Source organism: Chaetodon auriga, chromosome 8, assembly GCF_051107435.1.
Source record: "Chaetodon auriga isolate fChaAug3 chromosome 8, fChaAug3.hap1, whole genome shotgun sequence".
Lineage (NCBI taxonomy): Eukaryota > Metazoa > Chordata > Actinopteri > Chaetodontiformes > Chaetodontidae > Chaetodon > Chaetodon auriga.
The window spans coordinates 18,133,658-18,158,559 of NC_135081.1; the positions used below are offsets into that span (position 1 = coordinate 18,133,658).

The window sequence follows — 24,902 nt, forward strand, 5'->3', positions numbered from 1 at the left end:
AAACCGTAGAATTCACCAAATACCTTTTTTTTGGCCTCTTTGCTCAAACAGGTCACAGTGGTGTCCCTCCTCGCCGCTGGCTGATCTGCTGAAGTAACTGTGTTGAATGAGAGGTGCATCGATTTTAAAGACAGCCCTGCGGGACAGACTCGAGAGTTGACCCCGTCCGCCATCAAAGGAACAGTTAATGGTGTCGCGCTCTGGATGAGATTACACACAGCAGTAACAATAGAAGTTCGTCACTGCTGATTAATGGAGCTCACAATCAGTTTGTATTCAACAGACAGTTTAATCAATCACTGGGAAATCCCTTCAATCACAAACACACAATCAAAGAATTCACACATTTCATCATGTTAAAAATGGAAACTGCATGTGTTTACTGTGAGATAAGGTCTTCATATCATCAGTGTTTGATCTGATTTCTTTTATTTCTTTCTTCATGTCTTTGCTGCTGTAGCAGTATAGACAACAGGTTTCGGTTGAGTGACTTACGTGGCCACTCAGTGGTGTGAGAGTGCAACAAGTGAACTTCACTGGAAGCCAAAGCAGTGAGGATAAAAGAGGTTATAGCTGCTGAACAAGATGAAGCTGTGCCATGGCAGCTTGAAATAAAGGCATGAGTGTTACGTACCAAAAGTTGATAATAATGGTCTGATTTTTGCAAAGTTTCTCAGTTGAGAAAACAGGATCCAGACTTTGCCTTCAGAGGTCACAACCTGTCAAGAATTATACACACCTATGCCCAAACTCTTGACCCTTTGCTCCAAAATGATTGCAAACATAACAAAATGATGCATCTGTTCATGTAACACTTCAGCCAGTCTTTGTTTTTGAACCAAGAGCACTTTCATTTACATTTTGTGGACTCCTGTAACTTCTGTGCTACTGTAGCTCTGCTTTCTGTTAAGATGCAGAATAAGCTGAAGGTAGAAGCGACTGCAGGCGAGTAAAAGTGCTGTCTGGAGATATAACGTTCAATCACCCAAAACAGAGATCTGTTCTATTGATCAAAACTGAGATATTGATCCTAATAGCCGACAAATGATTTTAATGAGGACAAGGACCACAAGTGCTCAGCCTTCAGCTAAAAGCAGCCCATCACTTCCCTCTATAATTTCCACTCTCGCTTATATGTTTTGATCTGATCTGTTACGCCACTCCTTGTAGCCTATTTTGACCAATTTCACCTCTTGAGCTTTCAAATTTAAACCTTGTTTAGAAAGAAAATCATTAATTTTATTACTCAGACGTCTCTCCAAAATAAAATGTGATGTCACTGCTGACTGAAAGACTAATGCTTCTGGAGAAATCTCTTTGTTCATCGCAGTTTGCCTCACTGTGACCACGCTGATAAAGATCAGTGACTGTTGTGGAAACTTTAACTTAAAGATGGACATACAACAGCGACGTTCCATCACAGAATTCAGTTTGTTCTCACTCCCACCCTTCAATGACTTCAGCTGCTCTTTTATAGTCCTGAAGTGCCACCATCTGGCCGACATGACTGAATGAGCATTGAGAAACTGTTAACAGCTCATTGTCCAAAAAAAGGTTTTTCTGACACGAACTCCGGATTTTGCTCCAGTGAAAAGAAGCTGAACAAAAAAAACAAATGCCAAATATCTAAAATATAATAAAGACCAGTCGAGAAATGAGGAGGCAATCACAACAAACTGAGCACAAGCCAAAATTTAATATAAAAAGAAAAACATTCCTGACACATCTGTAGCACGTAAAAAGTGTATTTTCACCTCATGAACTAAACTTGTGTGCTGACAAAGCAAATCAAGGTAAATGTGGAGAAATATAAGCAGCCACATCAGCACTGACTTCCAAATCAGATCACAGTACATGATGCTGCTTTTCAGGAAACTAGGCTGCTGAAACATTCAGGTGTTGGTGACAGAATTTTCTGTTTTTTTGTGGTGTATTTTTGAAGATGTCGTTAAGGTAATGTCATTTCTCTTTTTTGCTTATTTTTTTGGGGGGGGCTTTCCTTGCCTTCATTTGGCGGTACAGTCAAAGAGAGGCAGGAAATTGGGGATAGAGAGGACGGCATGCAGCTCACATGCCGTCCCAGTTATTCTGAAGCCATATGAGAATAACGTGAAAGCAAACAAACAGACTCAAGCCTCCAGCAACTGATTTGCCCCTTGACTCAACTTCACTAAGAAACTGTAAAACACATGCAGAATTTGAAGCTTTCCAACTTTGGTGTCCCCACAGCATCAGCTTGAAAAGAGACACTGTGGCAGGCAGCAGCAGACAGCAGACGTCTTCGGGCCTCATTCGATTATCTAAAAGAATGAAAAACATGTTTGATCCAATTAGTTTGGAGTAGAGCCCAAGAAGGTCAAACATTTATCCATCAAAGACAGTCTTATTTTTCTCAGTGAAGAATTGCACCCCATTCACACTTAACATGTGACCTACATCTGGAGGAAGTGTCAGTGAACAAGATTGTTTTGGGACCTCTTCTTCCCCTTTATGACCAAAAATAAATATACGCGTAGCTTTAAAGGTCCAGTTTGTAGGATTTAGGGGAATCAACTGGCAGACATGGAATGAATATTTCAAATTTGATTAGTGTCTAATTGTCTGAAAATAACAATCATGCTTTCGTTGTCTTAGAATGAGCTCTTCATATCTACAGAGGTAGACAGCCATGCTTCTACAGCAGCCCAGAATGGACAAAACACTGGCACTGCATTTTTTTATGTTTTTAGCAACCACCCTTCACTCTCCTATACGACTGGGAGAGGGGGTCAGGGAGCAGCAAGGGGTAATATGTATATATATATGACTTCCTGTTGTTGTTGTTTTCTTTATACAAAACTTGCGTTTTGTTCTTTTGTCTCTTCTCACCTTCAGGTTCTGCTCCTGATTAGAACATAGAAAAAGGAGAACAGAAAATAAGATTTCAGAGAATAAGAATTTTGTATGTAAATATGAATGTGGATATCATCAAGAACGGAAACAAAAATAAACTTGTCACGCCTACGGAGATATCTGAACTGACTGTGTGGCCAGTGATGCATTGGTGTGTGAAAGTACAGTGGAAACAGGACAGGAGCAGTCACTGAATTACAATATCTATAAAACTGTTGTCTTTAATCAGAATGGCCGTCAGTAATTTCAGATGTTTATTGTACTTGTAACCCTTAAAACCTCCCTCTACTCTCAGATTCCAGACATTTTTGTATCTTCTGCTCCCCAACTCCAAAAATCACAATTTTTTTCTTACCTGCGGGTGAGTCTGGAAAGCCGGTTCCACACCCTAAATGTGACCAATGAATAAATACATACATGAATCACATTCTCACAAAGCTGAAAGAACTGAAAATGCATATCAGTGGAGCACTACAGACTGAATTTGATCCAAAATATAGTTCTATTTACACGTTGTCTCCACGTTGGAGCTCTGCGATGCGGTTCCTTAACCAGACAGAAAACAAAATATATGTAAACTGTTTGCATTAAAGAGCACAGAACAAACTTAAAAATGAGACACGATGAGAGGAAATACAGCCCCTCTTTGTCAATGTTCTTTGGAATGTAAGTCTGTAATGAACTCACTTGTACTTTTTCACCATGAAAATGCAGAAGACTGCAAAGATCACAGCAGTGCCAATCCCCACCACTGCGGGAATGATGATGTGGTTATAGTTTTCTATACCTAAAACAGACAGGATGTGTATGAGAGCCATTCTTCCTTTATATTGCATGAATATATCCGTATATAAACTTGAAAATAAGAGATATCCTTAAGTACAGAGTGAAAAGATCTCACGTTTGACGTAGAGCGTCACAGTTGTGGAGGACGCCCTGTGTCCATGAAAAAGCGCTTTGCAGGTGATCTGACTGTGGTCATCCGTCTCCCCAGGAGTGAACGTCAGGATGGACTGTGCCTCCCAGTAGCCAAGATGAATTTCTCTGTGGATCTCAGTGACATCACCTGTGGTGCCCCTACTCCATGTGAGTTCAGGCCGATGGGAGGGGCAGGTATGGGTCACTGAACATATGAGACTGTGGGGATGATCCTGAACGGCTTCCTTTGGGTTAATCACTGTAGGTTTTGGGGGTTCAGCTTTAATTAAAAAAAGGCAGAGACAAAGTAAGAGGCAGTCATAACATACAAAGTTGATACTGATTTATGAAATTTTGGAAAGTCTGTGACATACAGAGCATTGTCAGCGTGACACAATCATCAACAAAGGAGAACTTGTCAACGGTGGATGTGTCCGTCTCTGTTCGTGCTAATTCAATCCGGAAACAAAAAGGGCCGTTGTCATGATCTTTAATTTCAGTGATTTCTAAGGTGCAGTTGTTCTGACCCAGTTTTCCTAACAACTGTGTGCGACCTCGAAAGCTTTCCAAAACCTGTGTGCTGTCCTCGTAATAGATGCGTTCATCTCGCTTGTCTGACCGATGCCAGATCCCTCTGAGCCTGGAGGAGGGCAGCTGTTCTTTAGGATGACTGAATGAACAGGGAACCACAACACAGGATGAAACCAGGGCCTCAAGGTTTTTTACTACAGAGGCCTTCCATTCTTCACTAAACACAGGGCTGCTCAGAGCTGAAAGACAATCATGGCAGTGACAAAGAAAGGAATTACTACTAGGAGTCTCTTTTGTTGATTTTTTTAGTATGGTGTATGTAAGAATGAGACTGGAAACAAAGAGGTGACTCATAGTGTTACCTGCCACGAGCAGACACAATATCATCATCTTTGTTTCTTTGTCCATACGTCTCTGAGGTTTCGTTGGTGTTGTACACTGTGGGATGCTTAAATGAAACAAAATAAAAAACAGTTGTGAAAGTGGAAATTGTCAGCCATCATTTAAACTGTCATTATTTATTTCCGTTTATATCACAAATACTGACAATATTCACGTTTTCATTCACAATATATGTATTTTAACTATTTTAACGAAAGTGAAAACATTCATGATATGATTATGGGAACTGCACTCTCTTTTTTTAGTCCTTTTCTGAGAATTCAGTAACAGGAACTATTAAAACACAAGGGAAAATTCTTCAACCAGCACTAGTCTTCACCTCCAACCGTCTATTTATCCAGCAGATACTGGCATTGTCAATTGACATCTGAAACAACACATTATATGTTAGCAAACAAAATTAGAAATAAATCCTGTCATATATGACTTGCCTGCACTCAGTTGTCTATTCAGTCTCATGACTATTTTCACGAAGCCACACACACTTTGAAGAAATAAATCTTATCAATCAGACAAACGACGATGACAAATGATAAATATTCCTGAGCCCAGCACTATATTTACTAGAAACTTTCAAATTAAATGTTCACAGAAAACATAGCAAGCAAACATTCATTGGATATGTTGTTGTTATACCATAATCATAATCACAACTACTGACAATATTCATGTTTTCATTCACAATATATGTATTTTAACTATTCGAATGTGAAAACATTCATCATATGATTGTGGGAACTTCCTGCACTCTCTTTTTGAAGTCCTTTCCTGAGATTCAGTGACAAGAACTGTTAAAACATGAAAGGAATATAATTAAGAGAACACAAGATTCAGGTTCTATGATGATTTTATCTGCTGTAGGCAAGGAAATCACCACATTCTTCTGCAATTTTACTTTGAGAAACGTTATTCTTAAAATTGTTGCACCTCTCCTCACGTTTACTTCAGAAAGACTCGCATCTCTGGGATACTCTTTTTAGACCCAGTCATGTTACTCACCTGTTGCCAGTTCACCTAATTAACTGTGAGATGTTCCACCAGCTGTTTCCTGTTTGCATATTACAATTTGTCTTTTGTTGTCACTGACCAAACATCTTTGAAAAGTGTTGCTGGCGTCAAATTCTAAATGAGGACATCATTTTCAGAAAACAATGAAATTTGACACTTTCAACATTTGATGTTGTCTTTGTGTTATTTTCAGTTAAATATGGTGTTTCAATGTTTTGCAAATCGTCACGTTTTGATTCTTTTGCCTTATGTTTTACACAGCATCCCACCTTTTTGGGAAATGAGGTTTTGTATACCGTCATGGAAAAAATTATTTGACCACCCTTGTTTGCTTCAATTTCTTGTTCATTTTAATGCCTTGTACAACTAATGGTACATTTGTTTGGACAAATATAATGATACCAACAATAATAGCTCATAAGAGTTTAATTTAAGAGCTGATATCCAGCCGTTTTCCAAGGTTTTCTTGATAATAACCAAAATCACTTAAGTTCTTACATCAACAGCTATGGCATTGTACTGCCAAAAACACAGCTTTTAGACATTCCATGTTTTCTTTTCTGTCTGTCAGTTACGTGATACTCACAGGAGTTAGTACTTGACTGCATAACCATTGCTTTTGATGACTGCAGCTATGCGTCTTGGCATGCTCTCCACCAGCTTCTGACATTGTTCTGCTGTCACAGTAACCCATTCCTGTTGCAAAAATTCAAACAAATTTGCTTTGTTTTTGGGCTTGTGGTTCTCCATTTTGAGTTTGATGATGTTCCACAGGTTTTTAATTGGATTTAGATCTGGTGATTGAGCTGGCCAAGGCATGGCTTGAATGTTCTGGTTCTCCATCCAGGCTTTAACTGACCTTGCCGTGTGGCAAGGGGCATTGTCTTGTTGGAACATCCAGTCATTCGAGGCAGGAAAGAGTTTATCAGAGTTTATCTTCTGTGCCCTGTGTGACTTCAGACCAGCTTCAAGAAGTCGGTTTCAAACTGTCTTTGCTGAACAAGTCACATTTCTCAACACTGCCCACTCATTTTTAAGGTCCCTGGAGGTCTGATGATGATTCCTGACACAGGAACGGATGAGTGCATGGTTCTTTCGTGGGGTAGAAAGGGGGGTTTCCTGCATCGACCAGCTAGCAATTTGGTAGTACCATGTTCAGCTTGCTTTTTCTTGCTGTAATGAACAGCTGTCTTGGAGAGCTTCGGTTTTTTGGCTACCTGTCTCTCACTTATGCCAATTTCCAGCAGTGGCAAGATGTATATACAATTAAACTTAAGCATGTCAAAAAGGACATAAAGTATTATGGAATCAGCTGTATTTTTTGTCGTGTTCATTGTATTCTTCAGGTAATATACCTTTAGTGGTATCAGCCATTAAAATGAACAAGAAATTGAAGAAAACAAGGGTGGTCTAATAATTTTTACCATCACAGAGCCATTATGAAACCAACTGCCAAGCAAAAATCCCCAAATAAAATATTCAAAACAAATGTACTGAGTGATTAAAGTATCATTTATATTTATATTAGTTATTTCAGAATCTTACCTGATTTTGCGGCTGATCACAGCTGTTTGCGTCTGGAGCGTCTGGCTGGAGTTTAGTTCATTAAGACATGAACCGTTTTCAGAGGTCACTGCAAAGCTACACAAGTTCCTCTTTTGCTTTGGTTTCGTTTTGATTTTGTCTGTGGTGGTGAGTGAGAGACCTGACGTCTCCCTTGTTTTATATGTGCTTTTCACTTTTCCCAAGGGTTTAGGTGTGGACTCTTTGAAATAATCTTGTTTTTGTTTTATAATATGCAGAAATTGTTGGCTGCTGTAACGGTGAACATCTGACATTCATCATTCATTATTCACAACTCAAAATTGGTATTTATCATTGAGGGAAAATCCCCTCAAGAGTGGATGTAACAAACGCTAACTGAATAAAATTGAAGCACTGAAAATGTTTATAGATTAATAGTGTAAAGCAATGAAATGTATTTGAAGTGAAAAACTTCCAATTGATTTGATAATCTTGACTGACATTTTATTTGAAGCAGTGTTGTTCTGACTATCAGCTGGCCTGTATCACTGTCTATCATTCGACATTCACAATAGCCAACTGACATTTATCACCTACAGCCAGCAATTTCTGTTACTTCTGCCCTAATTGTCAGTCAAAAACAACATATACTGACTAAGTTCAAATGTAAAAATTTCAATGATTAAGACGTGTACCTTGAATGAAAATAAAGTGGCAGAGTGCATAAAAAAGCATCAAAATAAAGCCTGTTTATTCTGTGTGAATATGTCCCAAACCATCCCAACAAAGGTCCTCCAATATCCTCAAATCATTTAAACATCCCTGTTAGTGACTTAATGAAGCTGCTCAATAAAATTAGGGAAATATCAAGTGTATTCAAAGCCTGGACAGGCTCTGTCCTTCCTTATTATGCCTATGTAGATGACACACAGTAACTGCAACAACATCAACTGCATTGCCCATGCTGGTAAGACACAATATTTAATGCTGTATAACCTCAGTAACATCGACAGCTACACAGCAAGCACCTATACAAACAGTCATGGGGGGCATCAGCTGGGGCTGTATGAATATTAGAAGGAGGTAGAAAAGGGGGAAGCTATTGTCATTTTTATTTTTGCTGAGAGGAGGGTAGTCTTACTTTTTTGGGAGAGCAGGGGAGGATCTCTCATTTATGAAATTTCTTCATATTTTATTTCATCTTTCACTAGTAAGATGTATCATACAAAAAAGAGATAAAAGTAACATCCAACAGATGACTTTCATGTGCACCACAGGTCTTAAGGGTGTTCATCTGGCCCTATGCAGAGGACAACAGTTAGATAGAGAAGATGGGATCCTCACCTGTGCCACATGGGTTCAGGTCCACTTACATATATTCAAAAACACATAATAATTACCAGTAGACAACAGAGGCTGATGTGGTAGCTTTACTGCACACATTTCAAACAGTACACCACAAACTGAGCTGGTCCAAGAGGCAACTGAGGTAGACTCATAAATCACTCCCATTCTGACCCCTCCTGGTGTGGGGCTTCTGACACCAACACACCCACCAATATTCCACACATGTGCTTTGATTTAAAGTTTTCTCTCAGGACATTTTAATCTGGAGCAAAGCCATATCTAAGTGTCCTTCAGCCACATGTCTCAGTGCATTTTCAGTTGCAATGACAGAAGTACATTTCCAGTAATAATTAAATATCTGACTTGAACTGCGAGCGGTTCCTGCTCTGCAGAATACTTGTACTGATTCCTGATTGGTCAGTCAAAGTATTTTGGGTTGGACATATCGTGGGGAAAATGCATTAGTTTCACATTAGTATTCTGAATGTTTTCATCTAATGAAACAGTTGAGCAATGAGTGATACATCTTTTTTTTTTATTTTTTATTTTTAAATATGAAATGAAATGTTATGGACTTTTGTAGCCCTTATCAGCCACCGTACTGAATATTCTCTCACATCAGGCACACAGAGACCACTCCCAAATTTCTACACCATTAACTCTACTGCTAGTCTAGTACATCTGGTTTCACTTCACCCACGCAGAGACACAAAAATACACTCTTTTCTAATTTGGCCTACAGTTTTTCCAGTTGCCTGTAAACTTCATATCTTTGACCGTTCCTTCATCTGGTAAGATTCTGGTAACTCTACATTATACATGATTATGGTATAACAACAACATATCCAATGAATGTTTGCTTGCTATGTTTTCTGTGAACATTGAATTCGAAAGTTTCTAGTAAATATAGTGCTGGGCTCAGGAATATTTATCATTTGTCATCGTCGTTTGTCTGATTGATAAGACTTATTTCTTCAAAGTGTGTGTGGCTTCGTTAAAATAGTCATGAGACTGAATAGACAACTGAGTGCAGGCAAGTCATATATGACAGGATTTATTTCTAATTTTGTTTGCTAACATATAATGTGTTGTTTCAGATGTGTATGTTCTGTATGTGGACAGTGACAATGCCAGTATCTGCTGGATAAATAGACGGTTCTTGGAGGTGAAGACTAGTGCTGTTTGAAGAATTTTCACTTGTGTTTTAATAGTTCCTGTTACTGAATTCTCAGAAAAGGACTTCAAAAAGAGAGTGCAGTTCCCATAATCATACGATGATTTTTTTCACTTTCGAATAGTTAAAATACATGTATTGTGAATGAAAACATGAATATTGTCAGTATTTGTGACATAAACAGAAATAAATAATGACAGTTTAAATGATGGCTGACGTATAACGTGTTGTTTCAGATGTGTGTATTCTCTACGTGGACATTAACAGTGCCAGAATCTGCTGGATAAACAGACGGTTCCTGGAGGCGAAGATTAGTGCTGTTTGAAGAATTTCCACTTTCACAACTGTTTTTTATTTTGTTTCATTTAAGCATCCCACAGTGTACAACACCAACGAAACCTCAGAGACGTATGGACAAAGAAACAAAGATGATGATATTGTGTCTGCTTGTGGCAGGTAACACTATGAGTCACCTCTTTGTTTCCAGTCTCATTCTTACATACACCATACTAAAAAAAAATCAAGAAAAGACACTCCTAGTAGTAATTCCTTTCTTTGTCACTGCCATGATTGTCTTTCAGCTCTGAGCGGCCCTGTGTTTAGTGAAGAATGGAAGGCCTCTGTAGTAAAAAACCTTGAGACCCTGGTTTCATCCTGTGTTGTGGTTCCCTGTTCATTCAGTCATCCTAAAGAACAGCTGCCCACCTCCAGGCTCAGAGGGATCTGGCATCGGTCAGACAAGCGAGATGAACGCATCTATTACGAGGACAGCACACAAGTTTTGGAAAGCTTTCGAGGTCGCACACGGTTGTTAGGAAAACTGGGTCAGAACAACTGCACCTTAGAAATCACTGAAATTAAAGATCATGACAACGGCCCTTTCTGTTTCCGGATTGAATTAGCACGAACAGAGACGGACACATCCACCGTTGACAAGTTCTCCTTTGTTGATGATTGTGTCACGCTGATAATGCTCCGTATGTCACAGACTTTCCAAAATTTCATAAATCAGTATCAACTTTGTATGTTATGACTGCCTCTTACTTTGTCTCTGCCTTTTTTTAATTAAAGCTGAACCCCCAAAACCTAAAGTAATTAACCCAAAGGAAGCCGTTCAAGATCATCCCCACACTCTCATATGTTCAGTGACCCATACCTGCCCCTCCCATCGGCCTGAACTCACATGGAGTAGGGGCACCGCAGGTGATGTCACTGAGATCCACAGAGAAATTCATCGTGGCCTCTGGGAGGCACAGTCCATCCTGACGTTCACTCCTGGGGTGACGGATGACCACAGTCAGATCACCTGCAAAGCGCTTTTTCATGGACACAAGGCGTCCTCCACAACTCTGACGCTCTACGTCAAACGTGAGATCTTTTCACTCTGTACTTAAGGATATCTCTTATTAAGTTTATATATGGATATATTCATGCAATATAAAGGAAGAATGGCTCTCATACACATCCTGTCTGTTTTAGGTATAGAAAACTATAACCACATCATCATTCCCGCAGCGGTGGGGATTGGCACTGCTGTGATCTTTGCAGGTGTCTGCATTTTCATGGTGAAAAAGTACAAGTGAGTCACACAGTACATTGACACTGAATGATAGACCGAGCACATCAGTTGAGTAATAAAGATTTTTGAGCTAAGACATGTCTACGTTCTTGCACATTCCTTAATTTTTAAAACATTTGTGCAAACTATGTGCTCCTCAGTAAAATGACATTGTTTTCTGTCCGCTCAAGGAGACGCATTGCAGAGCTCCAAAATCAGGACGGCAGGTAAAAATGTCGTAGAGCAGATTTAGTTCATAGTGCACATGAATTCAGTTCCTTGTCATAATGTAATGTTCTTTAACTTTTAGCATGTGGAACCGGCTGTCCAGACTGTCTCGCAGGTGAGAAAAAAAGTGGTTTGTGAGTCTTCTTCCTTTCTCATCCTGGAGAGCTGACATGAACACTGTTATCTTTCAGTTGTACACATGTGTAATTTAATCTGTGACATTTTCAGGATGCGTTCTGATGGCCAACGACCTGATAAAAGGAAAGTGGCATTATAAGAGTCTTTATGTCTACAAATACTAAATGTAACTTTAGTGACTAACTGTACTGTCCCTACTGCAGCTTTGTATTGACTGTCTCACTGTAATTTGTGTGTGTGATGCTTTTTTGTTGTTTTTGAGACCTGTGCTATACTTCTATACGCTGCATTTGCATAGTTTCTCTTCTTCTTTTTTTCGGTCTGTTGGAGCAGATTTTTATCACGTAGTCATTTTTACAATTCAAACATATTTAAATCAATTCAATCAGAAAGGCACAAAGACAATATATTGGATGTTTTACCTCATCAGCTACATTGATTTTTGTAAATATATGATAATTTATATATATGATGATTATATGATTATTTTGTAAATATCTGAATTTGATGCAGCAACATGTTTCAAACAAGTTGGGACAGGAGCAACTAAAGACTGGGAAAGTTGTGGAATGCTCCAAAAACACCTGTTTGGAACATTCCACAGGTAATTAGGTTCATTGGTGACAGGTGAGAGTATCATGATTGGGTTTGAAAGGGGCATCCTGGAAAGGCTCAGCTTACCATTTACACAGCATCCCAACTTCTTTGGAATCAAGGTTGTGTAGCAAAACTAGGACTGTGTTAATGATTCATATTTCAATGTATGTTTTTTTATACAACAGAAACCCTAAAAGGGACGTTTGCAATTTGGATGATTTGTAAGTATGTTAAACATTGTTGTTGAAGTTAAGTAGATGATTACTGTTTTCCAAACTTTGTAGTGACATGAATTTTAATCCACAGGCCTAAACCTGTGAAGTCAAAATCCTGTGCCAACCAGAAAACCTCTAAGCCTCGTTTCCCTTCCCCCAAAAGGTATTTGGCTTACTCCCCTTGAATGTGACCATTTAATAGAATGTGGACATTTTTCACTTCAGTAATGTCTTATGTAATTCTTTTTCTCTGTCCTGTTGGGGTTGTTGTTAATGGGCCTCAGCCAGCCAAAATCCTATAATAACACAGAGGTATTATTCATTCGCCAAGATTTATTCTCAAAAATTACGTACTGGCACTTTCAGCAACCTGTGACAACAATGACCTTTATCTCTGACAGGACCTGGATGATGGTGATGATTACATAAACACTGCGGACCTCAACGTCTATGGAAACGTGTGAAATAAAGCCTTCCAACGAGTGTTTGTGATAAAAGCAAACCGCAAACTTATTTACACTTTTAATGATCATTATGTATTAAGCACATCTGATGATTGCATGACGACTGTGTTAATGCCTGCTATCAAGCAAAATATATATTATATATTTAATTCTGTCAGTGATTATTATTTAGAGTATATTAATGAGAGAAAAGATGCATTTTGCATATATGATATTACTGGTATTCATAAATTTTATTTTTAAATGTCTACCATTAAAATTACTTCTGCATAGCAAGAAAATGAGGAATAAGAACTGAATAAAGATAGTTTGATATTTTTGGAAATATACTTCCCGGTCTTGCTGAGCATCAGCTGACAGCCAGCAGCTCAGCTTAGCTTGGTGTAAAGAAAAGGAAGTGAGGGAAGCAGCTAGCCAGGCTCTGCAAAGGCAACCAAATCCTCCAACCAGCACCTCACTAATTAATAACGAAAAATAACATCATGTCGATTAGCAAGCTCTAGAGGTTTTAGTAGATTTACCGATAGACGGAGCCAGGCTAGCTGTTTGCCCCTGTTTCAACCATGTGCTAGCACAGATGTGCAAGTGGTATCAACATCTTGTTTTGTCAAAAAATAATCATATTTGCCAAAATGTCAAACAGTATCTTCAAAGAATTTACAAAGCCTACACATGCTTATGCCAAAGAATAAACTCATATACAGCGCTGTTGTATTTGATATTTCATTAGCAAAATGATGATGATTAAAATGTTGGATGGAAAACCTGTGGGAATGAAAAAACAAAAACATGATTTAAAGTAAATGAGATCTTGTTGTCTGTCAGGGGAAATCATTTTCTTGTATCTACATAATCTAGAAGTAAAATGCTTTTGGTGCTTGAATCCACTTCAATAAAGTCATTGATTTTATCGTAGATTTGAAGTCTTTAAAGTGTCATTTGGTTTTTATGTAAGAGTGAATATTCTTCTTAAACAAGCAGGATCTGTACTGGTTTGCTGTGGTTGGTAAATTGTACCCTGCGCACACATTTTAGGGGGAAGATTCTTAAATGATGTGTGCCAAGGGACTTCTGCCGAAGTGGCACATTTCTTCATAAACATTCAATTCTGCAGGTCAGTCATTCTGATTTGTAAGAAAAGTATATAAAACAACTTTTATTCCTTTCTTCAGTTCACAATTTAGGTTAGTTTATATACTGAAATACTGAATTTGAAATGTTAAACAAAGATTAATGTCTATCATGACATCTGACAAAAAAAAGCAGCTAATGATCAGCCAAGCCGGGAGTCGATCCAGTGAATCAGGTGTTGGATTGATGTTGGCAAACAATGAAAACCAAAGACATTCATCTTTCACACTTTTATTTACACTGTCATGACATTTGAAAGAAAAACAGAAAAAACACAACTTACATACCATACATGAGGTCAAAGATGTAACCTGGCCTAAATTCAGTGTTTTATATACAGTACAAGAACAAATATACAGTCAAGGCCAGATCATTTAAGAAATTAAAAAGCCACAGTGCAGTGACTTGATTACACAAAATACATTGTTTCAAAAACATAAATCTAATTCACTGGAGAAACAAGTGACAAATATCAGTGATTTGTTCAGTGAACAAACAGATACATCGTGGAGTAGAAAGTCTTTAAAAAACATGTTTCATAAACCATTAGTTTTAAGCAGCACTGCTGGATGATAGTATAATATCAGGAGTGCATATAATAAGTGTAAAATCAGCAGAGGCTGTAAAACATTAAAGTGTGCCTGACAGGCGTTTCAGTATTTCTCCCAAAACAAAGCATCAATCTATCTATGACACATAGATTATCAAAATTACCAAGTATAACACAAATCAGTTCTACGTTTTCTTTGGTAAATTAGCTGTATTTCCCCTGGAAACCTTTTTTTTCCCCCTTAAAAAAAAAGATCATCCAGATTATAATAAATTTTTCAGCACATTTCTACGACTATGGTTCAAACTAACAACAAACAGTTTGTCACGTCACCACAACAGAACCCATGTAAAGTCTGCTAGTTTTATCACAGACCCTACAGCATTGAGTCTTATTAACAATATGACAATATGTCACATACAGCACTTGTCTGTTTAAAATAAAACACTAACTCATGATTACAGTAGAGGCCAAAACCCTGAGGCCCAAGACCCTTAAGTCCCTACACAGCATCTGTAAACACAGATTAGACTTAGACTGTTATTTTTCTTATTTAAGAAAAAGTCACTGATTAAGTTTAAAGGAAGGCGTTGATTCTCAGTTGGTGCCACTGAGCGATCATCCTCAAAAATAACTGAAAGTCAAAGGGATTTTGTTTTATTCTTGCACCTTTTGATATATGATGAATGCTCTCGGCATATTCTGAGACATGTCGGAGTTCTTCATTGGTGTTACGACCTTTCAGTGACAGGGGTCAAAGGGGTATCTGGAGACGCCTCCACGAAGCTCCACCTCTGTGTCGGACCAAGCGATGACATCTCCTCTGAGGTGGCTGCCGCAGGAAGCCAGGCTGTAGATGTCACTGGCAGTCAGGACATGTGACCACATGTGCAGGTCTGACATCTCACCCACAAACGACTGAGTGGCATCAAAACGGCCTCCCAGAGTGTCCTGAAGAGGAGAGAACAGTGGTTACTTGAAATATGTAAAAATATATACGATAAAATGCAACGCAATCATTGGTTGGGTCCTATGTTATTTGAAAATGTGGCTAACAATGGACGAAGGCTTCCCAAGTGAAATTTTGGATGCTCAATGTCTGTGCAAACATAGGCCCTTAATGGCACAAAAAAAAAAGCTTGGATTGGCATCTGTCTGGACCAAGCTTGGAGCTCTTTGTTTGTTTGTTAAATATTGAGCATATTGAATTCTCTCCCTTTTCTGCATTCAGTGATTCCTTCTGTGAAATTGCTCACATGTATCTTCTCAGACTGTCAAGTATATCTGCATCTGTGACTTGCATCTACAGAGAATGAATCTCTTCAGTCTTACCTGTTCCTGTCCCAGGATGAAGACCCCTCCAGGTTTGATTGGGTGCCAGGGGGAAAGATTGATCCCGGACCCCCTCTGGACTCCGTCCTGGTAGGCCTCCCACTGTCCGTCCCGTGTTGACCAAGTCACACAGATGTGGTGCCACTTCCCATCACCCAGAGACAGGGGGAGCGTCACAGCCTGGGAATGTGATAGTGAAGATGGTGAGACTCTTATTTAAACAACCTGGCATAATACAATTAAGTACAGAAGCAAGACCATAGTTTGTTATTATAAGCCTTATTCCAACAAAAATTGGGACACTGTGTATAGTCTTCCTGAGCCCATGCGGTAATATCCTTTATCCAATCATGTGTTCACAAAGTGGTGAACCTCGCTCCATCCTCGCTTGTGAACAACTGAGCCTTTCAAGGATGCTCCTTTCATCACCTGTTACAGGACCTTTTACACTGTTACCACACCTTGTCATCGATCAGCAGCTCCATAGGATTGTTCCCCCACTCGATGAGGACCAGTTCGTTGGCCTGTCCGGGTGCCGAGTAGGAAAAGGGCGTCCCCAGACCAGGCCCTACGCCCGCCTTGATCCAAAGACACAAAGTCAGAGCGAAGATCTCCTGCAGCAGCGTCCTCTTCACCCGCCCGTACATGTAGTTGGTTCTCATGGGGAAGCTGATCTGGAAGGCATCAGGATTCTTGGATTTCTTCCTGCTGGAACCTGTTTTTGGAAGAGAAATGGCATCACACTATTTTTAGCACTTGTTGACCAAATGTTGCTTCATAGATAGAAACTGGCTGTGCTTAATGTGGGTTGTAACGTTGCTGCAGTGGTTGTGTACCTGCGAGGTGCAGCTGGTTGAGCATTGTTTCCAGTTTATTTGAGTGGAAACCAGCATGTGGCCCTGGTGCTCTGTATCCCGTGTGTGGAATGTAACTGTGACTGTCTGCTTCATTACTGTGGTGGCCTTCATCATCATGATCATCATCATCATCATGGTGGCTGTCATCGTGGTCATCATGGTCACCATCTGCATCATGATGGTCGTCGTTGTGGCTGTCGTCGTGATGGTCGGTTTGGTTCCCGTCACTGTGACCGCCGTCGCTGTGGTCATCCTTGTGGTCATTTGGGTGTGATGAATAATCGTGATGGTCATCATCACCATCGTGGTGGCCCCCGTCATCGCTGTGGCTGCCGTCGTCGTCGTGATGGTCCGGGCCGCTGAGGGAGGCGGTGCGATGGTGCAGCTGCTGCTCCAGAGCGCTGATCTTCCTCTGAAGCAGCTCCTTCAGAGAGCTGGAGTAGGTGATAGATGTATTCCTCTTCTGCTGAGGGAGGTGAAACACACACAGGTGAAGACTTGATCACAATGAGCACCTCCTGTCTCTTAATCCCTGTCTGTGCTTCCTCTTTACAACAGGGGGAACAAAAGCATCAGTGGTGGTTTGGCATGAACACAAACCAGCCTCGAGGAGTCATGTGAGCATCTGCTGATCTGTCAACTGCACACCTAAGAGGGCGCTTGTGTCTCTTTTGCACTTCTTACATTCACTAATAATCTTGTAGTGTCAAATGCAATCGTCAGGTATGCTGTTTGTCTATATGTCTTCCTGTATCTGCCGCTGCCTCTCTTCCACTCAGATAATCCAGGCTTTGTCCTGGTGCGTGCCCTGATTACCAGTCTGTCAAGGGAGATCACGATAATTACTGCTGATGTTAGACCCGTGCCACCCCCCCCACCCCCCACCCCCTCTACACACTCCCGACATCTGTCTGTGATCATGATCCGAGGAGGAGAGACAGCAGAGAAGCACATATAAATGGGCCAAGAGAGTAAAAAAACAGTGTTTAACTATGGAGCAAACAGCACCACAAAACACCTGAATTTCCTCCAAAACTTAAACATGCCCAGTCCAGATCCACAGTTAGCATACACACGAGATGTGCTTGGTCTTACATCAGAGACGCCCACCTCTGAGCCTCCTGCTGCTCTGAGGTGCCCACTGAGGGACATGAGAGTGACACTCTCTAATGCAGTGAGTGGCTTTATGCAATTAAGTAATTCATTGTTCCTTTGTCCAAAGTGCTTAGTGCACTGCTTTGGGACTTGATTACTCTACAAACGATCCAGTGACGACAGCATTAATTTGTCCAAACAAGGAAAAGCCATATATGGGCACGCCGCACATCACAAGCCTCCCTCTACGTCCAACTCTTTTTTTTTTTATTCCTCATCTGTATTTACTCTTATAACTCTCTTCTCCCTCTCTACAGTTTCACTCTCTAGTCATCTTTAGGAACAAATAGTTGAAAAAGTTTCCTCCTCTTGCTGCTCACCTGCAGGTTGTCCAGCCTCTCCTTCAGCGCCTGCAGCATCCTCTCCATCTGCTCTGGTGATGATGTGATGTCCCCTGGTGTCACATGTTTCTCCTTCCCCTGGTTGTTGTTGCTGTGGCCTCCATCAGATCGTTGCCCCCCTGCTGAGGGGTAGTGAGGTGAGTCCGGTATGAGGTTGCTGTTTCCATGGTGACCCTGCTGGTTGCTATAGTGCCCGTTGTCAGTGTATGTGTGATGACCGGCCACCCCTGCGTGATGGGAGTGCGAGGCTGTGCCGTGGTGCTCGTCATGAGGCGCCGCGCCCCGTCCGAGGCCCTCGCACAGGGTGAGCTTGGCTGTCAACTCTCTGATGGTCTCCCTCTGGTCCAGGATGGTCTCTTTCTGCTGGACAAGGCTCTCCCTGAGGTGGAGGATGGTGGCTTTGGCCTCTTCACTCGCCCCCCACCAGCCAGCAGGAGGTGCACTTTGATGGCTCGGTCCGCTGGGCCCTGCTGCCCCTATGGCTGGACCTGATCCATGGAAGCAGGCGGGGTCTGCATCCATGGGAATAGGGGTGCAAACAAAGCGTGGGTGGGCTCCGTAGTCATACACAGACCCTGAACTGGCAGATGCAGGGCAGGGGAGGGGTGAAAGTAAAGAGACCACAACGGCAACAAGAAAGAGGTGTAGAGACTGAGAGTTCCTCATGATCTCCATCCACAGTTCAGCCAGTAAGACTAAGGAGCTTGGCTTCACTTCAAAATGTGTGATGCCAGTTGAAGCAAAGGTTGTGTTGACTTCTTTGTTGTAAAGAGGACATCAGGGAGCACAATAACATCCACAAAGTGTCCACTCATCTGTGACAAACCAACAGTTTTGTCTTCAAAATCTTCTCTTCTTTGTCACGTGAGGTAATTAAGTTTATTCTGGACGATGTCTCTCTCGCTCTCTGTCACTGAAGAATGGGATAAATCTGTAAAACAAAACATCAGATTTTACATAAAGGTCTTTCATAGCATTCCCAGAGGGTGGACACTCCTTGTTTCAGCTCTGCCAGAGAAGTGTTGATTCAGCTCTATTCCTGATTATACTGATTATACCAGTAGCCTGTATTTGTATCTACAGGTAAACGGACATGAGTTGCCGTTCTAGGTAGAGTCCATTCCTTTCAACAAAACGGACAGCAAGAAGAGACACAGTCAGTCCGCGCCGACAAATATAAAGGTCTTCAGTTCTCAGCAGGATGTGATGGTGGAAGAACGCCTCAGTGTGACGTATGCAGCCCCAGTTAGCTGTAGTTTGTTTGACCAGTAACCTTATATGGCAGAGGCACGTGCCAAAACAACCAGAGCCTGTCCAGACAAGGATTAGTCCAGATCAGAGGTGTGGCATCCTGACCGGACCAGGCCACCAGAGTTTAGTTGGCACCTTTAGTGTGAGTTACTATGATGTTTCTGACTTCCTGGAAGCTGAATTTAACAGATATTTAAGTCTTAAACCATGAAGATGATTATAATGTAGGGAACTTGTAGCGAAGAAAAGAACAGATAACATTTCCAGATAGACAAACGTACTCTGGATCCCAAAATGATCCCTAAACATTTCACCGAGTCCCCGTGCTTCCATATTTTGCTCTCTGAGTCCATATCATAAAGGCTTGCTGACCTCTCTGAGCACTAACACGTCCTTCATTATACAGGGTCGGCATTTTGAAATGGCACACACGTGATGTGGCAGCTAAACTGCACTGACCACCTGTTGCTCACAGTGACCAGCTTCTCCGATGTGTGTGTGTGTGTGTGTGTTTGTGTTCATAGTTCATACATCATTCAATGTACATTATCAATAATGTAACAGAGTGACAGAATACATACAAATGTAGTCTGTTGCTTTATAAACATCGTGTCTGCTTTCACAGAAGTCTCCTCAAAAGCTAATGCAAAAAAAAAAAAGGTTTATTGAGCTGCAGAAACTGAGAATGAGAATAATTCCTTCTTTTTTTAATTGAGATTCATCTTTGTAATAATGTTCTCGTCGTTATAAAGGGGAGGAAATCTTTGAAGTAAAGCATGTTCTGTCTCTGCCGTTCCTGTCGTGATTTACGAGGCTTAGAGGAGAGACAGATGGTCGAGGTGCAGAACCGTGTCACACCCAATCTCCACAGTTTAGCCCTAAGTTTATTACCACCCACAGGTCACTCAATTAACCTAATTGCAAGCAGTTGTTGTGCTACCTTAGCCAGAGATAAGTGGGCTTCCTCAGCCTTCCATGCTCGTGTGTGTGTGTGTGTGTGTGTGTGTGTGTGTGTGTGTGTGTGTGTGTGTGTGTGTGTGTGTGTGTGTGTGTGTGTGTGTGTGTGTGTGGTAATCCATGATGAACACTGGGGTCGTGCACCATCCCTGCGCCATATGGTCAAGGTGGATATTTAAGTAGTGCGATTAGTCCCAAATTAAAAACTGACAACTGCAGTTACAGAAGACCTGTGATTAAAAAACAGATGACACCGACAAATCAAGTGCTCTGTATTTGTAAACAAACAAGATTCTTTCTAGACAGAGTGGATGGCGTTAAACTGTAATCATCACAGTGCATTACAAGATCAATGTCACCAGCATTTTCCTTGGCGAGTGGTTGGTTCTCCCACAATTTGTTCAGACACGAAGTTAAAGAAAAGTCGTCTCTGTTGTGAAAAACATGCAGTTGAAGTTTGAATTCACAGTGTTTCATACACTCGTTAGTCTTTCTTGTGTTTAATGCCATTAAAATGTCTTTCAATTTAACATTAGCTGCCACAATGTCCATTTTGGGTAAAGTCAGTCAGTCAGTCACTTCTCTGGAGGAACACAGTGAGCCTGTCATCCCGTCCACCCACGCCCTCATACACCGTCATGGCCGGCCACACCAGGCCATTATTAAAATGAATAAACCAACACCTGTTTGATTGATATTTCCTGGAATCCATCAAAAATAGGATTTTGGGTCAAACCTTTTTTTTTACAATTACAATTTGTCATTTGGCAAACGCTTTTATCCAAAGCGACGTACATGAGAATGAATCCTTCATATGTATTTGCTGATTTAGAGCTGGTTGCTGAGTTAGAATCAAAGAAACTTTGCAGCCTATTTCTTAAACATCTGTTAAATTTGTATCATTTCAACCATTTATGCTTCAATGAAACTATTCAAGACAACTTAATTTTACTTGGAAACATTTGAGAAAATCCAAAGTTTATAAATCTACCTCGACTTTTTATCAGTACTGTTGGTAGAACAGACCCAAATTCATTTCCATGCAAGGATCCATCTTCCTTCTAGCTGTTTCTTTTAGTGCAGTTCAGTCACTGGGGATCACTCAGCTGTCTGGAGTTACTGAAAAGTTACATGTTCATTCAAAAAGTGATGCCAACTCATGCACGTTAAAAAGATGTCCATATTTCAATTCATTGTGCAGCGCTCTTAGTGAAATGATATGAGACTGCATCTTGTTCCAGTTAAGTCCACATTAGAAAAAGCGTCCTTACCTTGGCGTCACTGTGAGCGCAGCCTGTGTATCCACACTGCGAACTTGTAGTGAGTTGACTGATCAGATTGAGAGAGATTTACGGCAGAGGAGAGCTCAACGCTTTCTATCCCTCCCTCATTGTCTCTCCCTCTTTTCTCTCCTCCCCTCTTTCAGCTTTGTTGTGTTTTTCTTGGAAGACCACACCTCTTTTTTCCTGTCAGATTTTTCTCACCTTTTGGCATCTTACCTGCTGCCCCAGCATCTTTATTTTCATTCTGGAAACTTGTAGATTGGTTGCTGATAACATTATCCGGCTCTTGACAACCTCTTAAACACTTTTTTTTTTTCTTTTTTTCTTTTTTAAATTGACCTCTGATTTGCAACAATCCTCTCTAACAGGGCACAATCATTGGCTCAGCTCCTCAGGTACAACGTCACACGGCTCACCTAGATCTCAGCACGGGAGTAATTGGCCTGATTAATTCCTCGCCTCTTCCAGTCTGACTGACAGCCTACAGAGGCGGTGGCGGAACAGCAGATGGCTCCTTTCAGGTCAAAGAAAATCACAGAACACGCAAACAATGGAGCCAGCATGTTCATTACAGGATCAGACACTTATTAACATTAGATAACAGGTCCAGACATACTGGCGTGTACCTGCACCTTGTCAGGCCTCTGGGTATCTCATTAAACCCTCATGAATATTTATGTATTGATTTCTCCTGGCTTTACAAAATAATTGGTGGCACGATTCAAGGCTTGATCACTTTTGAAAGATAAACACTTGGATAATAATAAAGGAGTAATCAGGTCATTTTAATAGAGTTTAGAGTTGGTTTTTTTTCTGTTTTATCATCATATCAAATTTGCTGCAGTGTTTTGTTAGATCTTAAACTCCTGCCAGTAGAAAAAACTAGCAAGTACAACAAGTATAAGTACAACAACTTGTAACAACCGCAGCAGTTTGACAAAAGTGCACCTGAACTAAACGAGCCTGATCACATGATAAGTCCTCTCAGTCCATTTGACACTGCTGCGTATCGAGGATTAGACCAGAGTGAATAAGGTGAGGAGTCAAAGTTCGTGCCCGGGTTGTCTGATTTGGACTCTGTCTGCTTCCTTATGGATGAATACATCTTAACTGCCGGAGCTGAGTCTCCCAGAGGTGTCTGAACATGGTGTAAATGTTGTGGATAAATAGTTTTACTAAAAAAAAAAAGTCTGTAAAACTATTATTTGTCATTTTTATCAACTAAAACTGTTATTATAGTGTTGTGTTTTGTACCACCATGAAATTTCAAATTGTGTAAAACCTGTCATGTTAAAACACACACACACACACACACACACACACACACACACACACACACTCACACATGTACACACACATATGCACAAACAGGTAAACACACACACGTACACACACAGACATGTTTACCTTACATAGACTTATATTCATTTACTGTTGCATGATGGAGACTTTGTGTCGTCCTCATCAGGAAGGCGATTCCCCAAAATGTGACTGTGTAAACAGATTCATCATCTTATCTACACACATTGTGTGTACTACTGATTACGTTAATCCAATGACTTTATAGATATTATTCTGCAATGGGCCGTTCTGCATGGTAAGTACTTTTACTTTTGGTACTTTAAGTATATTTTGATGATAATACTAATGTAACTTTTGAACCCGATCAGTGCACTATGAGAAGAAAGTACACATTGCAAAATATTTTTACTTTCAGAGCTTAAATACTTCTCAGCTATGTTTTGGACTGATTTTACCCCTCAGAGAGCTTCATCCCTGCTTGTGGCATGTGAGACATTTGAACACAGCCCGAGGAAAAATGTGAAGTAAAGACCAGCTGAGTCATCAGTATTCAGGCAAAGACATGACCTGTTTCAGAGACGTGTCTGCTTCGCCGGTGTGTCCAATGAATCCCTGTGTGGTGACGTGCTGGCAGACGGATGCATAGGTGGGAGAGATGTGTAGAAGTCATCTTTATTGTTTAATAGGTCAACATGAGCTGAGTTCTCCTGTCTGTCAATCTCCTTAGTGTGTGTGAATTAGGCCCTGAGGAAGCGAGCCGACACAAACAGCTTTACGGCTCAGGTCCAAGGACACAAGACCACAGACGCTCCAGTGTTCCCCCTAAACACTGAAGCAAGTGACCCAGAACCCCACAGAGCACACTCGCCTGCTGTGGCTGGCAGACTGGAGGCTGTTGGAAAGAGATGACGCGTCGCCTTCTGAACGGAGAGATGATGGTCCTGGACGGTGTGCGGCCGAGTAAAGACACTTTGATCTGTTTATTGATGTGGGTTTGACTCATTGACTGACGCTCTGTTAGTGCCTGTAGTGGGTTTTTTTTTGTGTGTGTGTGTGTGTGTGTGTGAAGAGGTGATGTGCTGCAGTGATCAGGTAAGGAGGAAGGCAGTAAAGTCACACCTGAAGAGAAGATGCTTTACATGGTAGCTGTCCTGAACGTTTCATTTATCTGCTTTATTCAAAGGTGAGAGACTTTGTGAATTATATGTGATGATAAAGGTGCGTGTGTGTGATTACAGTCTGCCTGTTTTGGTCTGAAAGATACAGGTTAACTGTTACTACTAACTAGTCTGCACTTGTGGAACTGCACCGGCTGCTCAGTCTCATGCAGGGGAAGTGCTGCAGGAAGTGAGGTCCCACTATCGCCACCACCTGGGAAAAACCTGCAACTGCAATATAAGACAGCTCCAGTCAGAAATACCTACAAGTGATGTGATTTTCACATCATGGTCATTTTCATGGAGCTCCATTTATATATAATATACTCCTTGACTGCAATTATCTGACAGTTATACTTAGTATTTGTGTACATTTACCGGTTGGATTAACATGCAAAGCACAGTGCAGTCCTACAACATAACTACCAGAGTTTAGACTCGTCAGCAGTATATGGAGAGCAATTCTGTGAAAACCATCCGTCGCAATTAATACTTTATCTCTGAATTCTGAATTATTCTGATTGACTTAATTATTTTGTTTTTCACATTGAAGCACATGATGCGTTAATGTTAGACCAGCTGTCATAGTG

At 40.8% G+C, this 24,902-nt stretch overlaps 3 protein-coding genes across 5 annotated transcripts; 1 reads left to right on the plus strand and 2 right to left on the minus strand.

The window, feature by feature from the left end:
* Window positions 1-1,757: 1,757 nt before the first annotated feature.
* On the minus strand, window positions 1,758-7,443 carry LOC143325060 (myelin-associated glycoprotein-like). The gene is made up of 9 exons (XM_076737945.1): window positions 7,297-7,443; window positions 4,704-4,789; window positions 4,185-4,580; window positions 3,794-4,090; window positions 3,580-3,679; window positions 3,403-3,438; window positions 3,248-3,280; window positions 2,869-2,883; window positions 1,758-2,300 (listed from the first exon to the last, which is right to left on the minus strand). Exons 2-8 carry the CDS (start codon window positions 4,747-4,749, stop codon window positions 2,871-2,873), a joined length of 921 nt encoding a protein of 306 aa, XP_076594060.1. The 5' UTR covers window positions 4,750-4,789; window positions 7,297-7,443; the 3' UTR covers window positions 1,758-2,300; window positions 2,869-2,870.
* A 1,862-nt stretch (window positions 7,444-9,305) lies between these two features.
* LOC143325059 (myelin-associated glycoprotein-like) lies at window positions 9,306-13,917 on the plus strand. Of its 2 annotated transcripts, XM_076737943.1 has the most exons (12): window positions 9,306-9,413; window positions 10,167-10,252; window positions 10,378-10,773; window positions 10,868-11,164; window positions 11,276-11,375; window positions 11,546-11,581; window positions 11,665-11,697; window positions 11,811-11,841; window positions 12,501-12,538; window positions 12,624-12,695; window positions 12,817-12,844; window positions 12,934-13,917. In XM_076737943.1, exons 2-12 carry the CDS (start codon window positions 10,207-10,209, stop codon window positions 12,994-12,996), a joined length of 1,140 nt encoding a protein of 379 aa, XP_076594058.1. In that variant the 5' UTR covers window positions 9,306-9,413; window positions 10,167-10,206; the 3' UTR covers window positions 12,997-13,917. The 2 variants fall into 2 exon arrangements, with proteins under 2 accessions (XP_076594058.1, XP_076594059.1); XM_076737944.1 differs by lacking the exon at window positions 11,811-11,841 and having other exon boundaries at window positions 9,312-9,413; window positions 12,503-12,538.
* A 425-nt stretch (window positions 13,918-14,342) lies between these two features.
* On the minus strand, window positions 14,343-21,924 carry LOC143324603 (neuronal pentraxin-2). 2 transcript variants are annotated; one of them, XM_076737246.1, is made up of 6 exons: window positions 21,842-21,924; window positions 18,342-19,293; window positions 16,846-17,329; window positions 16,471-16,724; window positions 16,010-16,189; window positions 14,343-15,628 (listed from the first exon to the last, which is right to left on the minus strand). In XM_076737246.1, exons 2-6 carry the CDS (start codon window positions 19,035-19,037, stop codon window positions 15,419-15,421), a joined length of 1,824 nt encoding a protein of 607 aa, XP_076593361.1. In that variant the 5' UTR covers window positions 19,038-19,293; window positions 21,842-21,924; the 3' UTR covers window positions 14,343-15,418. The 2 variants fall into 2 exon arrangements, with proteins under 2 accessions (XP_076593361.1, XP_076593360.1); XM_076737245.1 differs by having other exon boundaries at window positions 16,846-17,332.
* Window positions 21,925-24,902: the final 2,978 nt, after the last annotated feature.

Coding starts and splice junctions, on each gene's coding strand:
- LOC143325060 (XM_076737945.1), bottom strand. CDS start 4,749: ATGGACAAAGAAACAAAGATGATGATATTGTGTCTGCTCGTGGCAG. Junction 4,581..4,703: donor ATTGTGTCTGCTCGTGGCAG/GTAACACTATGA, acceptor ATTGTCTTTCAG/CTCTGAGCAGCCCTGTGTTT. Junction 3,439..3,579: donor TTCATGGTGAAAAAGTACAA/GTGAGTTCATTA, acceptor TGTCTGGTTAAG/GAACCGCATCGCAGAGCTCC.
- LOC143324603 (XM_076737245.1), bottom strand. CDS start 19,037: ATGGAGATCATGAGGAACTCTCAGTCTCTACACCTCTTTCTTGTTGCC. Junction 16,190..16,470: donor AGCTGCTGATCGATGACAAG/GTGTGGTAACAG, acceptor TCACATTCCCAG/GCTGTGACGCTCCCCCTGTC. Junction 15,629..16,009: donor TCATCCTGGGACAGGAACAG/GTAAGACTGAAG, acceptor TCTCCTCTTCAG/GACACTCTGGGAGGCCGTTT.
- LOC143325059 (XM_076737943.1), top strand. CDS start 10,207: ATGGACAAAGAAACAAAGATGATGATATTGTGTCTGCTTGTGGCAG. Junction 11,165..11,275: donor TCTGACGCTCTACGTCAAAC/GTGAGATCTTTT, acceptor TGTCTGTTTTAG/GTATAGAAAACTATAACCAC. Junction 11,698..11,810: donor CTGTCCAGACTGTCTCGCAG/GTGAGAAAAAAA, acceptor TGACATTTTCAG/GATGCGTTCTGATGGCCAAC.